We start from the raw sequence: 14176 nt of genomic DNA, 5'->3' as shown, positions 1-14176 counted from the left end.
CGGCGGCGGCGGCACACATGGCTGTGGCTTAGAAGTTGTTGCTATGTTTGCTAACAGCTGCTGTGCCTGCCCTAACTGCAAAAAGAATTTACAGATCGATTTTAAAGACGACCCCCTTCTCTTACATATTTTGTCTGGGGGCTTTGAGATTATAATTAGGGAAGAGCAATTTCATTTGGCTCTGATGTCGCTAAGTGTCTCCCCCCGTTTTCAGATTTTGGGCAGGTTGCACGCGGGAGGGGGGTTGCCCTTCTAACGTCTTGCTTCACGTTAGCAAGATCATGTTAAGAAGGATGGGGATGCTCCCCTGAAACCCCAGCTGGCTCCGTGGGCTTTCGTTTCTGGATGGTTCCCCCCCGCAGGGAAGCCAGGGACTGTATGAAATGCCAGCGGTGGGATGCGAGGATTTTCCGGCTCGGGTGGGCTGCTGCTTCCAGGAGCGCTAACGGAGCAATGAGAGAGAGCGAGCGAGGGATTGGGAGCTTGTTCTGGATTACGGGGCAGGCGCGTCAGCGTGGGCAGCCCAATGGGCAGAAGAGAGGGGGGGGGGGGGAGGTTATTTATTTTTTTTTTCTGGGCTGTGTGAGCTCACTGCTCGCCTAACATATAAAAGTGCTGAAAAGAGGGGGGAGGGGGCAGCGTGCACTTGATATTTCAGCGCCCGCAGACTCCTCTGCAGGCTTTGCGGCTCTTCTCCCTGAAGTCATGAAGATGACTTCGGAGCGGCAGCGCTGCCCTCAGCCCACGGCGCCGCTCCGCCGCTGATGCTCTCCCCCCCCCCCCCCCCCCCGCGGCTCTGCCCGAGATGCTGCCTCCTCTCCTCTGGCTCTCTCTGCCCAGCTTAGCCGCCGCCGCCGCCTATGAGCGATCCGCCAGCGGAGCTCGCAACGCCACCTCGCTGCCGGAGCCCTTCGGCGCAGCCAACGCCTCCAAACTCTTCCCCTGGGACAACTACACGCTGGCCGACTGGCAGCACTTCCTGGGCAAGAAGCGCTACGGGGCCGAGTCCCAGAACCCCCTGGTGAAAGCCCTGCTGATCGCGGCCTACTCCTTCATCATCGTCTTCTCGCTCTTCGGAAACGTGCTGGTCTGCCACGTGGTGATCAAGAACAAGCGGATGCACTCGGCCACCAGCCTCTTCATTGTCAACCTGGCGGTGGCAGACATCCTCATCACTCTGCTCAACACCCCCTTTACGTTGGTAAGGACCTGCTTCTAGGCGCCCGTTTCGCCAGCCGCACCCCAGTCCCTGCTCTGGAGCCTCACTCTTTTCGTCTCGTCTTCTGTCTAGTGCCTGCGAAGCCGCGCAGTAGCTGCGCTCTGCTAATCCAGTTCCCTGCAGGAGCAAATTGAGCTTTTAATAGTTGAGAATAGTCTCTCCCCCCCCCCCCCCCCGATCTGTTAAAATCCTTTCTGAAAACAGTAATTGATTTACTTTGCTGCGAGAGCTGGAGTTGTGACAGTATTGGTAGTGTGGTCAGGATCGGGTGAATCTGTCTTCCCAAACTTGTCCCGGGGGACCCCACATCCTGTCGGGCAAGAGATATATTTGCATATGCTGGGTCTCTATCGCATGCACGCTTATCTCTCGCCTGTTCCTTGAGAGTACCTTGAGAATTTGACTGGCTGTGGGTTTGCCAGGACAGGTTTGGAAAACCCTGGGACTTTGGGAGGTTGTTAAGAAGGAGCCAAATCTATGTTCATATCATTTAGTCAGCTCCAATTTTATAGCAGTGGATGGCTTTGGTATGCTTTGCTTCAGGAACCTTGCTACTGAAGCTGAACACAGGTAAGGAAAAACATAACAGGAGCTTTAAACGAATTTTGACCTACAAAGATTTAAAAAAAATCCATGACAGGTATAAATGCTGATTATCAGAATCCCCAGGCAGCTTTTTAATTGTGTGCAATAAACAGGGTGAAAAATGCTGTCTTGTTTTGTGTGCAATGGATAATCATGTTCATTGGTGAACCCTTTGCAGGCTCGTTTTGTGAACAGTACATGGGTGTTTGGGAAGGGGATGTGCCATGTCAGCAGGTTTGCCCAGTACTGCTCCTTACACGTGTCCGCCCTGACCCTTACTGCCATCGCAGTGGACAGACACCAGGTGAGAGTTGCCTTAAGCATTTTTTCCCTTGTTTACAGAGGATCACCTTCCCACCTCCCTGGGAGCAGACACAGAGCAGGGCTAGGCATTGCGGTGTTCAATCAGTTTCTGATTGATTACTGTTAACAGTGCAGTCTTCAATAAAAAATTTTAGGTTTCTATAATTGCTTCCTTACTGATGCTGCCCCAGGAGTATTAGCACACTGGAAATCGTCATAATGCATTTTGTTTAATTAGGGAATAGTTTAGGGATGATAGTTACTTTAATGAATTAAAAATAGCCAATACACAAAGATGCCAATAGCCGGTTTTAGAAGTAAGAACTCTTCTTTGTTATTTTATGTATAGTGATTTCAAGAAAAATCCTTATTGGTAAGCCCTCTGCAACAGTGTAAGACTTGCCATACTGGGTCAGACCAAGGGTCCATCAAGCCCAGTAGCCAGTTTCCAACAGTGGCCAATCCAGGTCACAAGTACCTGGCAGGATCCCAAGGGTTAGATAAGATTTCAAGCTGCTTATCCTAAGAATAAGCAGTGGATTCCTGCAACTGCCTTAATAATGGTTTATGGACTTTTCCTCCAGGAACTTGTCCAAACCTTTTTTTAAAAGCAGCTACACTAATAGCCTTCACCACATCCTCTGGCAACAAACTACAAAGCTCAATTATGTGTAAAAAAATATTTTCTCTTATTAGTTTTAAATGTATTACCTAATAACATCATTGTGTGTCCCCTGTTCTTTGTACTTTTTGAAAGAGTAAACAATTGATTGATTTATCATATCATTTAATAGACCTCTGTCATATCTCTCCTCAGCTGTCTCTTCTCCAGTCTGAAGAGCCCTAACCTCTTTAGCCTTTCTTCACAGGGTAATTGTTCCATCCCCTGTATCATCTTGGTCAGCCTTCTCTGTACTTTTTCTAATTCTGCTATATCTTTCTTGAGATGTGGGGACCAGAACTGCACACAATACTCAAGATGAGGTCGCACAATGGAGTGACACAGAGACATAATGATATTTTCTGTTTTATTCTCCATTTATTTCTTAATAACTCCTAGCATTCTATTTGCTTTCTTGGCTGCTGCTGCTGCACACTGAGCAGAAGATGTCAATGTATTATCAACGATGACACCTAGATCCTTTTCGGAAATGGTGACTCCTAATTGTGTAGCCATAATTTGGATTAGCTCTCTAAGTGCATCACTTTACACTTAACTACATTAAATTTCATTTACCATTTGCAAATGCAGAAATTCTTATATTGCACCTGTAACAAAGAGCATATGAAGGGATCCATAGTGACAGTCACTTCCAGGGAATAACTCTTTAAAAGGTGAAGACTTGTTTGCATATTTAGTAGTGCTTATGCTGTAAAGAGTGCAAGCATAATAGCTCCTGTAATTAGGAGGTTCAAACCTCATGCTCTTTTCCAACCCATAACCAGAACAGACCCTGGAGGGTCATGGGATCCAGGGTGAATAAATCAGAGCAGGAGACCACCTGAGAGTGAAGAACGGGGAGGGGGGTCCTCCACAGATCCCAGTCAGCTTTCTCCAGCTGTAGGGCTCAGCCAGATCTCTCTCCTTCCCTCCCCAAAAGACCCCAGCCAGCATTCCCCCGCCCCCACCCCTTAAACTGCAGCTAGCAATTTCTCCTTCCCTCTCTCCCAAGACCTCAGTTAGCACTTGTCCCCTTGCTCTGTGCCCCCATGATCCCAGCAAGCACTCTTCCCCCCCCCCAGCCCACAGAGTCCCCTTTTCCTGTCCTCCCCATCTCTCAAGTCACCAACCAACTGGCTTAGGTGGGCATGAGCACAGGGGGCTCATGCCCCATCTTGATTACCCTCTTGAATCTCACTCAGAATAGAGCAGAGAAGAGCCATTCTGCTCCCTAATTCAGTGCCTCCCCTCCAGGCAGGTTGTAGAAAACGGGAGATGCCAAACACTGCCCAGCAGACTGGTCTCTAGGTTAACTTGCAGTCTCTTTAACTTTTGTGACCTGGTTCTTTAAAGCATTCCTTTCCTCAGTCTTAATAGCCTTAATAGCCTCCATCCCTGTTTCAAAAAGAAAAGGACTGCCTTCCTCGAAACAATGAGCCTTGCCCAAATTTTCATATTACACAAAGAAGGCAAACGAAAAGAGACGTTCAAGCTACCCAGACCCATCTCATTGCTAAAGTGTGATTCTGAGATACTAGCAAAGGTGCTAGTAAAAAAAAACCCCAGAAAGTATAGAATATAGTCCCTAGATTAATTTACCATGACCAGACAGATTTCATAATAGAAAAACAGTTCTCAGACAATGGAAGGCACCTCATAAACATCATATACTTGGAAAAACAACAAAAAAGCCATGATCATTTTGCTAGATGCAGAAAATGTATGTGATAGAGTAGAATGGAAATATCTTTTTGCACTAATAGAATCTTTGCATTTTGGAACTAACTTCTTAAAATGGATCAAAGTACTACATAATAACTCTCAAGTTATGTGATTCAGATAATTTTACCCTATACAGAGGAAACAGACAAGGAAGTCCCCTGACCTCACTGCTGTTTGCATTCAAAGCTGAACTTTTTGCATGCAAGGTGCAGCTAAATAATGCAATTAAGCCTGTGGTGACAGGAAAGCAGACCCACAAAATAATATCTCTGTATACAGACGGCAGTGTTCTACATACAGATCCCAGAGAGCTCAGTGTCTCATCTCCTAAAAGAAATCATCTGATTTTCAGAACTGTTAGGTTTTAACATAAAGCAGAGAACAAAACAGAAGCTCTTTTGATAGGATGCAACCCAGACTGGGTGCAAAAAACATGCCCATTCAAATTGATCCACTTGCGAGGTTAAATACCCAAGTATTATATATCCAATAAGCTAACGGAATTGTACGACCTAAATTAGCAGATTAAGCTGGATTTAGAGAGATGGGGGCCCCTTCGCAGTAAACTGGCTGGGTCGCATTGCAGCTACTGGAATGAATATCTTACCCAGTTTAAAACACTTAATTCAACATGCTTCCAGTAAAAACTGCCACCCAGCTTCTTTACCGAGACCATTCAGCTCCCATATATGAAATGGAAAGAAAGGCAGAATACAACTGTCCATAAAGCAAGGACAGGCTCTGCAGAAGGCAAACAACCAAAAATGCTTCTATGACACGTGACCACCAATTGCTCCAACCTCTCATTCATTCTCACCTGGAAAGCAGTACACAAGAAATTAAATATTCAAGGAATTCTGGTCCCACATAACAGTACTGCACATTTTAACCAATTTGCAGCTTCAGAATATGAAGGCTGGGTCAGAAAGCTTGAAGGGGCAAAGATCGCACTCCTGACTCACCTGTTCAGTTCAGACAAGTTATTCGTCTCCATGGGTCAGACTGACGGGAAACCATGCCTAAGGATGCCATTCTATCAGTTCTTCCTAATCCAGCGTCTTGCCTCCAGGCAGGCTGCAGGAAACAAGAGATTTCAAGCACTGCCCAGCAGACTGGCCTCTAGGATAACTTGCAACCTCTTTAACTTTGGTGACCTGGAACAGGCCAGCATTCCTTTCCTCAGTCTTAACACCACCAGCCCCCACCCCTAAAAAGAAAAGGGCTTCCCTCCTGTAAAAAAATGAACATAGCCCAAATATTCCTAAAACACATAGGGGCCGATGCAATAAATCAGTGTTGAGCACCCGCTTTCCTAACGCATGCCCAGCCACCTCTACTGGGCACGCGATCGAATATTTAAATGAGAGGACGCGCTGCCAAGGAAGCGCTAGGGAGAAATGTGCACCCCTAGCGCCTCCTTCGCAGTGGGAGCCCAGGAGAGGAGGCTGTCAGGGAGTTGGGAAAACGGACGCTCAATTTTACGAGCGTCCCTTTTCCTAGCCTGTGCACAGCCTCGGGTTAGGAAAATGGACGCTCGTTAATTAAGCATCCCTTTTCCTAACCTGACCGCCAGCACACTTTTTAAAGAAAAAAATTTTTTTTTAAACCTTTTGGTTCCTCCGACTTAATATGGCCATGATATTAAGTTGGAGAAAGTACAGAAAAGCAGTATTTTCTGCTTTTCTGTCCACATTTTTGGGCTGCTCAGAAACTGATGCCTGCTCTGGGCAGGCGTTAATTTCTGAGCGTAAAAATGTGCGGGTCGGGCGCACATGTTTTTTTGGGATCTGGAAAAGACTAGCTAATTGCCTGATCAACGTGCATTTGCATGTGATGAGTGCTCTTGGTTTCGCAGGGGGTTGCTTGCATGTTTTGGACGCGTGTCCAAAACCTGCATCTAACCACGAGGCTAAACCTGGGCTGAGCGCACTGTATTGCATCGGCCCCAAAGAAAGCAAACAAAAAGAGAGGCAGTCAGTTGGACCATTAGATGATAAAAAAGGTAAAAGGAACACGTAGGGAAGACAAGACCATAGCGGAGAGACTGAATTAATTCGTTGCTTCAGTTTTTATTGAGAAAGATAAACCCATGCCAGAAATGATATTTAAAGGTGATAAATCAGAGGAACTAAAACAAATCTCAGTTGAACCTGGAAGATATAATAAGGCAAATTGATAAACTAAAGATAGCAAATCACCTGGACTGATGTATACATCCCAGAGTGCTGAAAGAACTGATAAATGAAACTGCAGACATTCTATTAGTAATTTTTAAACCATCTTTAGAATCATTTATGGTACCTGAAGATTGGTGGGTTGCCAAGATAATGACAATTTTTTAAAAAAGGTTCCAGGTGTGATCCAAGAAACCACAGACCAATCAGCCTCACATCAGTTCCAGACAAAGTGGTAGAAACTATCATAAGGAACAAAGATGCTGAACATATAGATAGTTATAATTTAATGTGACAAAACCAACATGGTTTTAGCCAAGGGAAGGAAGTCTTGCCTCACCAATCTCCTATATTTGTTTATAGGTGTAAATAAAGGTGTGAATAAAGGTGAGCCAGTTGATATAATATGTCTGGATTTCCCCGAAAGCATTTCACAGTGTCCCTTTGAGAGACTTTTGAAGAAATTAAAAAGTCATGAGATAGGAGGCAATGTCCTATTGTGGAATGGGACCTGGATAGAAAATAGAGTAGGGCTAAATAGTCAGTTTTCTCAGTGGCGGGAGGTAAAAAGTGGAGTGCCACAGGCATCTGTACTGGGACCAGTGCTTTTTAATATATTTATAAACTAGTGGACCCCTGCCACGCGTTGCAGTGGCTGAGTCAGATTCTTTTCCCTCCCTGCCCCTTCCCCTTGCTCATTTAGCTCAGTCACTCATCCTCTTCCCCCTTGGTCACTCCACCCCCGCTTCCCTCCCCTGTCCCCACTCCAACTCTGTCCCCTCACACTCACCTCTCCCCTCATTCTTCCTCCCCTGACAGTTACCTCCCTCCTCATTCTTCCTCCCCTCACTGTGATCTCAGTGATTCCCCACCTGGTGAGGGCTGTTTTGTAACCTTTCGGAGATGGTGCACATTTTGTGTGTGTGTTTGTGTGTGCCCTCCCCCCTTTGCACCCCAAAGTAATCCCCACATAAACGTTGTGTTATATAAGCCTCCCCCCCCCTCCTTTCCCCCCCCCCCAGGCCGGCGAAATAGTCTAACCCACAAGAGTTGCAGAATCTCAGAACTGCCTCCGGGACTCCTCCCCCCCCCCCCCCCCCGAACATGGACGCAAGAACATCCCCACGCCCCCCCCCTGCAGGCCCGACGATACCTTTCAAAAATGGTAGTTAGTGGAGCGTTCGTTCGTTCCGGCATGGAAGTATTGGCGCTGGGCCCGCGAGATGGAGCAGTGGGAGTGGTCGTCTGGTTCAGATAGTAAGGGCGAAGGTGCGCCGGTTGCCAGTTCAGAAAATGGTGTCGACAGGCCTTCGCCCTTACTATGTCACATGGGCTACTGCCGCTATTGGCGTTCCCGAGTGTCCTAGTAAGGGAAAGAGCCTTCGGCGCCATTTTGTTTGCTGGCAGCTGACAGCCGTAGTGTTTGCGATGTGTACCGGAGCGGTGTTGCTCCCCCCTGCTGGAGCAGCCCGAATTATTCTGCAGTTTTCCGTGCGTTCGGAGGGTGTGGGCAGTAAGTATAAAAGTCATGTGTGTGGGGGGTGTGAGGAGGGTGTTTGTGTGTGATTTCGTAGGGTGTGGGAATTGCAAACATGTGTTATGTGAGTGGCCTCCCGGTGTAGCATGCTGGTATTTATTGGTTTTTAGTGTGTTTTTGGAGGGTGTGTGAAATAAGTACAATTGGCATGTGTGCAGGGGGGTGTGAGGAGGGTGGATTTGTGTCTGGTCGGAGGGTGTGTGAATTGCAAACATTGGTCACGTGTGTGTGGGGTGTGAGCGTTTGTGCAAGTTGTAAGAGCTTCCGCTTATGACCACCAGATGTCGCTGTTTTGTGGAACCAAATTTTAAAACTTTTTTACCAGCCCCCGATGTGACATATATGTAATGTAAGTGTAGAAGATCCTTGCCGTATGTGATGTGAAACGTGTCCAAATATGAACGCAATCGGTTAAGTGGTTGCTGAGATTAGCGATTTTGTACAAACTATTTAACATTTTATTTATATAGATGATCTGGAAAGGGGAACGATGAATGAAGTGATCAGATTTACAGACAACACAATATTCAGAGTAGTTAAATCACAAGCGGATAGTGATAAATTGCAAGACGACCTTGCAAGACTAAGATTGGGCACTCAAATGGCAGATGAAATTTAATATGGACATGTGCAAGGTGATGCATATAGGAAAAATAAGCCATGCTGTAGTTACATGATTTTAGGTCTCATGTTAGGAGCTATCACCCAGGAAAAAGATCTAGGCGTCATAGTGGACCATACATTGAAATCGTTTGCTCAGTGTACTGAGGCTGTCAAAAAAGCAAATAATGTTAGGAATTATTAGGAAGGGAATGGTGAATAAAACAGAGAATGTCATAAATCCTCTGTATCACTCCATGGTGAGACTGCACCTTGAGTACTGTGTTTAATTCTGGTCGCCGCATCTCAAAAAAGATACAGATGAACTGAAGAAGGTACAGAGAAAGGCGACCAAAATTATAAAGGGGATGGAATCGCTCCCCTCTGAGGAAAGGCTGAAGAGGTTAGGACTGTTCAGCTTGGAAAATAGATGGCTGAGGGGGGATATGATAGAGGTCTCCAAAATCATAAGGGAGAAGTACACAAAAGAGGGGCTTGAATTTTAAAAGCTCCATATGTACTTTTCTGTGGGTACATCAGACCCATTGTATTCTTGGAATGTGCATTGACTTGAAACAAATGTATAAAATGCGATGAATGAGGCCATTTCCACTTTGTTCTGAATGAAATTAACTGAAAATAGTGTTGGACAAAAATACCCCCAAAGTTTTGAGATTATTTGTTTTCATATATTAAAATAAAAAACAGACCTCTGGGGGGGGATCAGGCCTCTGCTTAGCTCCAGCACTGGGCTGGGTGCCCGTCACCTGGCTTTGGGCCTAGTCCTTGGTGACAGGATCTGGCTTTGGGCCAGGCCTCAGCGTTAGGTCTGGGTCTGGGTGAAGGGCCTGGTTTCAGGCCAGGTCTCAAAATCAGGCCCTTGCATTCAGAGCTCTGTAAAATACTATTGCCACTGTCTCGCCCCCTGCACCCTTTAAGATGTTGGTGTGATGAGAAACTGCCACTGAGAAAGTGCTGGCGGGACAGAGGCTTTCTCTTTACAACTGGACATGTTTGGAGGAAGAAACTACCCCCTGCTCTGTAGCTTTGGAGGGGGGACACAACCCCACTCTACTCCTGTGCCCAGTGAGGCACTGAGCCTTTTCCTCATGTCTCCCCTACCATATTTTTTTGATTTGGAGTGCTCTAAAGGCCAAATGTATCAAGCATTTGTCCCAGACATAAAATGGGAAAAAGAACAGTAGCACATTTATTTATTTATTAAAGGCTTTTATATACCGACTTTCTTGATACAAATCAAATCAACTCGGTTTACAATGAACTAAGCAGAAAATATAATTAACCAATCAACAAGAGATAAAGGAGCATAAAAGTTACATTATAACAAGGATGCCTTAACCTGGAGTAAGAAATAAAGAGGGGGTGAATGAAAAAATAAATAAATAAATACTATATACAAAAGAGGGGGGCAAGGAGCCAACCTCGTTAATAGCTACTATGCATGAGAAATATGGAAACTTCTGACCCTTTGGAAAGGAGGCATGTCTCAATAGGGATTCTCTCTGTCAAATGTAATAAAAAACCTAAAGGAGAAACCTTAGCTTTAGATTGTAGGTCAGAAAGATTGAGGACTGGTTAATATGCATTGTAAAGTTCACCAGATTATATGTTTGCTTTTATTTTTGACAGGTTATTATGCATCCTCTGAAACCTCGAATATCTACTGCAAAAGGTGTTGTGTATATTGCCATCATCTGGATCATGGCAACCTGCTTTTCTCTTCCACATGCAATCTACCAAAAATTATTCACTTTTGAATACAGGTAAAGGTACATAAAATGTGTCTTCAGCCAGTAAGTGTTACAACGAAAGACAAAATAGAAATCAAAAATTAAATTAAAAGAGATTAAGCCCAGTATCACTTTTTATGTTTAGTCTGTTTTATTATTGCACTTGCTAATGTTTGATGAAACATTATTAAAGTTATACATTTTCACTGACACCCTTTAAGTATATTGTTTACCATTAATAGAGATTGCACGCCTCCGACTTGGTGTATTGAATAGTCTAAGCTTCCTAATACCAATTAGTTTTCTACTTTAAAGCCTTAATTCCTATTCTTTGATTTTGTTTTTGGCTGCTAAGCTGACAAAACTTACTAACTGAGGGTGCTCTCATATGGTATAAACACGTTAAACTTTTCTTCACAGCGAAGAAAATATCCGCAGCCTGTGCCTCCCCGACTTCCCCGAGCCTGCTGACCTCTTCTGGAAATATCTGGACTTAGCCACCTTCATTTTGCTGTACGCTTTGCCCCTTTTGATCATCTCCATTGCTTACAGCAGAGTGGCCAAGAAACTCTGGCTGCGCAATGCCATAGGAGACGTGACGACGGAGCAGTACTTCGCCCTCCGGAAGAAGAAGAAGAAGACCATCAAGATGCTGATGCTGGTGGTCGTGCTCTTCGCTGTGTGCTGGTTCCCCTTGAATTGCTACGTTATTCTCCTGTCCAGTCAGACCATTCGCACCAACAATGCCCTGTATTTTGCTTTCCACTGGTTTGCAATGAGCAGCACCTGCTACAATCCGTTTATTTACTGCTGGCTGAATGAAAACTTTCGATCGGAACTGAAGTCTTTGCTCGGCATGTGCAGAAAGCAGCCAGGCCCAAGGGAGCACATGCATCCCTCTACCCTTCCTTCCTACAGGTTAGCCTGGCCGGAAGGTAGCAATTTCAAAAGGTCTCAGGTTTCACATATCCTTCCATCAACCTCCAATATACAGTCGGGCAAAACGGACCTCTCCTCAGTTGAGCCTATCGTAGCTGTGAGTTGAGTGTGATACTCGGTAGGTGTCAAACTGTTACCAAAGGACCCACACATGAGTTTTGTGACAGGAAGGAACAAAGATGGAGACAGCTCCAAAGGAAAGGTTATCAACTGGGCGAGCAACTTTGATGCACTTGCATATAGACAGTGCCGTGCTGGGGGGGCTTTCAGGAGCTGTTTGTTGAATTATTTTAAGAAAATGAAGAGTTTTACTGAGTGGAAGCAAGCTAATGGGAGTGTCTTGTTAAGGAGTTGGCAGCACGGCACTGCACATAGGGAGGTATCTTTAAAAGAGATTGAAAATAACAGAATACTTAATAAAACGCCCCTTAGAGATTTTTTGTAAGTTAAGAAAAACTCCCTTCTGGCCAGGTACCATGAAATCATCATTCTGTTATACTTGTAGCACCATCTGAACCCCACAGCATTTTGTGTCAAAGATATACCATCGTGAAATTCATAGGCATGAGATGCCAAACCGGAGAGCAGCTTTCCTTTTGAATCTCTTGCTGGAGGCTAATAAATGTATTTATGTGTGTGTTTAATTACATTTCTAGGTCACCTATCCTTTAAAGAGGCTCTAGGCGGGAACAATGTCAGCAAATAAAATCCATAATAATCATCTATTTTCCATCAATGGAACAGACATTATTACATCAACCAATATAAATGATATCACATGTTGGTAGAACTCATAGTTTCTAAAGTAGCTTCTGTCACTTCACTACAGCAAGAACAACAGCACTGTATCAGTCATTGTTTTATCGGAAATGTGTTGGTCCAGGCTGGCAATGAGCTGGGACTACACTTTTCTTAAATGTATTGAAATGTGGCATAAGTAGGACTCGCTCGGATGACCCCATTCACTCAAATTTATCACTTAAACATTTTTTCCAGCAGAAAGATATTTCTTGAGTTTGTCAAACAAAGTAATCACATCCTATGTTTAAACATGTTCCCCCTTTTATGTGAGATTTTAGACTGAACCCCATTTTGAATAAAAAACTCATTACAATATGCATGATCCGCGTTATCCCAGTTCGAATAAGTGGACTTGCTCTCCTGATGTTAGCAACACGTGGAACTGCCAGGGTGCTCGCACCATGATGTCAGTTGTAACTAGGGGCGAGAAGTCCAAAACAGGTGCCCATCCTCTAGTCACCACGCTGCCTCATTTAAAATGTGCTCAAAACCACTTATCCCAAACCAATTTAACAGGAATCAATGGAGATAAAAGAAAATAAAAATGTAAATCTTTTATGCCTGGTGGGGAAAAAAGACAGGTCATAGTCAAAAGGAAGTTAAATCTTCAACTCAACATTGTTACACTACTGGTTTATCCCTTATAAATTGCTCTAAATGCAGAGGATCATAAAACACAAATTTGTTCTTACAATAATACATTATTAGGCATTTACTGGGGTATTTAATTAATATAGGATGCAAAAGTAATTAGGATTCTGCTTTACAGGATTGTTCTCTTTTCCCTCTCCAGACGCGGACTAAATTATTACATATGTGGTTAAACAATGGCTTTTCTTTTTTGATTGGTTTTTCCTTTAAATGCTTAAGTATTTCATTGTAAACAATGCTATAAATGAATAAATAGAAAAAAAAAAAAAGAAGGAAGTTAAAGAGAATATTATGGAGGGCTCACATGTTTGCAAAAACACACACAAAAAATACAATAAAATCATTCCTTAGGCACAGTTTGCTTTGCCCTTATTGCCTTAGGTGCAGCACAGTACATCAAGGAGGGGCAATCCCTTCACAAACACATCCGCTTCACACAGCAAAGCCATCCTTAGCCTTCAGCTTCCAGAATCTGAAACATACACAACAACAACAATAGAGAGGAGCATCACAAACCAGAGCAACACAGCATGCTCCCTTCCTCAATACCTCATGGCCTTGAAGAAGAGCTTGCATCTGAACAACAAAGCGTTTTTGTTTAAATGGTTTTGTCCTGTAAATAAATCTTTTATATTTGGTTTACTTTTTTTTGTGTGGTGTAACTTTTTGCATGCAGCGTACTAAAAAATGCCATGTATAGCAGAGCAGATATGAGTGAACTGTAAGTTAACGTGTTGTGTAAAGGAGGGTTGTGAGTGATATTTGTGCACATTAGCTTGAGTGATGGAAAACTGATGTATGTAATAATATGCAGGTGGTCAGTATGAATGACTCATGTTAGGTAATATGGCATTGATGTATGACATTTGTGTCTTCCAATCTCCTTGTAGCCATGGGTAGTCCTGTATGAAAGAGAAGGTGAAAAGTATAGATGTGAGAAAGTATTTGCATGCATGTAAAAGTGCAGGAAGTGTGAGTGTGTAACATGTAACAGCGTGGCAGGGAGAGAGAGAGAGACAGTATGCTGTGTATGAAAAGAAAACACATTGGCTTTGATTAGAACGATTGTGTCACTGTTGTATGGGCTAATAGAGGCTTGAGAGTAGCTAAAAGTGTCATTAAAAATTAGAAATTGCCCTCCACAGTGGGAGAAATATTGCTACCCTTCAAAAATGCCATTTACATGGAAAACTTCAAACAGTATTTAAATATAGGAGAGAGCTATACATTTAT

The 14176-nt window shown here is 44.0% G+C and overlaps 1 protein-coding gene across 2 annotated transcripts; it reads left to right on the top strand.

Annotated features, from left to right (window-relative positions):
• The first annotated feature begins 609 nt into the window (after positions 1–609).
• On the top strand, positions 610–13260 carry GPR83 (G protein-coupled receptor 83). 2 transcript variants are annotated; one of them, XM_029602350.1, is made up of 4 exons: positions 610–1201; positions 1983–2108; positions 10452–10585; positions 10973–13260. In XM_029602350.1, exons 1-4 carry the CDS (start codon positions 806–808, stop codon positions 11595–11597), a joined length of 1281 nt encoding a protein of 426 aa, XP_029458210.1. In that variant the 5' UTR covers positions 610–805; the 3' UTR covers positions 11598–13260. The 2 variants fall into 2 exon arrangements, with proteins under 2 accessions (XP_029458210.1, XP_029458211.1); XM_029602351.1 differs by lacking the exon at positions 1983–2108.
• Positions 13261–14176: the final 916 nt, after the last annotated feature.

Source organism: Rhinatrema bivittatum, chromosome 5 (assembly GCF_901001135.1).
Source record: "Rhinatrema bivittatum chromosome 5, aRhiBiv1.1, whole genome shotgun sequence".
NCBI classification, from domain to species: Eukaryota; Metazoa; Chordata; class Amphibia; order Gymnophiona; family Rhinatrematidae; genus Rhinatrema; species Rhinatrema bivittatum.
This window is presented reverse-complemented; position numbering and strand designations above follow the sequence as displayed.

Excerpts from the sequence above, each read along its gene's own strand:
- GPR83 (XM_029602350.1), top strand. The coding sequence starts at position 806 with ATGCTGCCTCCTCTCCTCTGGCTCTCTCTGCCCAGCTTAGCCGCCGCC. Across the intron at positions 2,109-10,451 it reads TCGCAGTGGACAGACACCAG|GTTATTATGCATCCTCTGAA; the intron begins GTGAGAGTTGCC and ends TATTTTTGACAG. Across the intron at positions 10,586-10,972 it reads TTATTCACTTTTGAATACAG|CGAAGAAAATATCCGCAGCC; the intron begins GTAAAGGTACAT and ends TTTTCTTCACAG.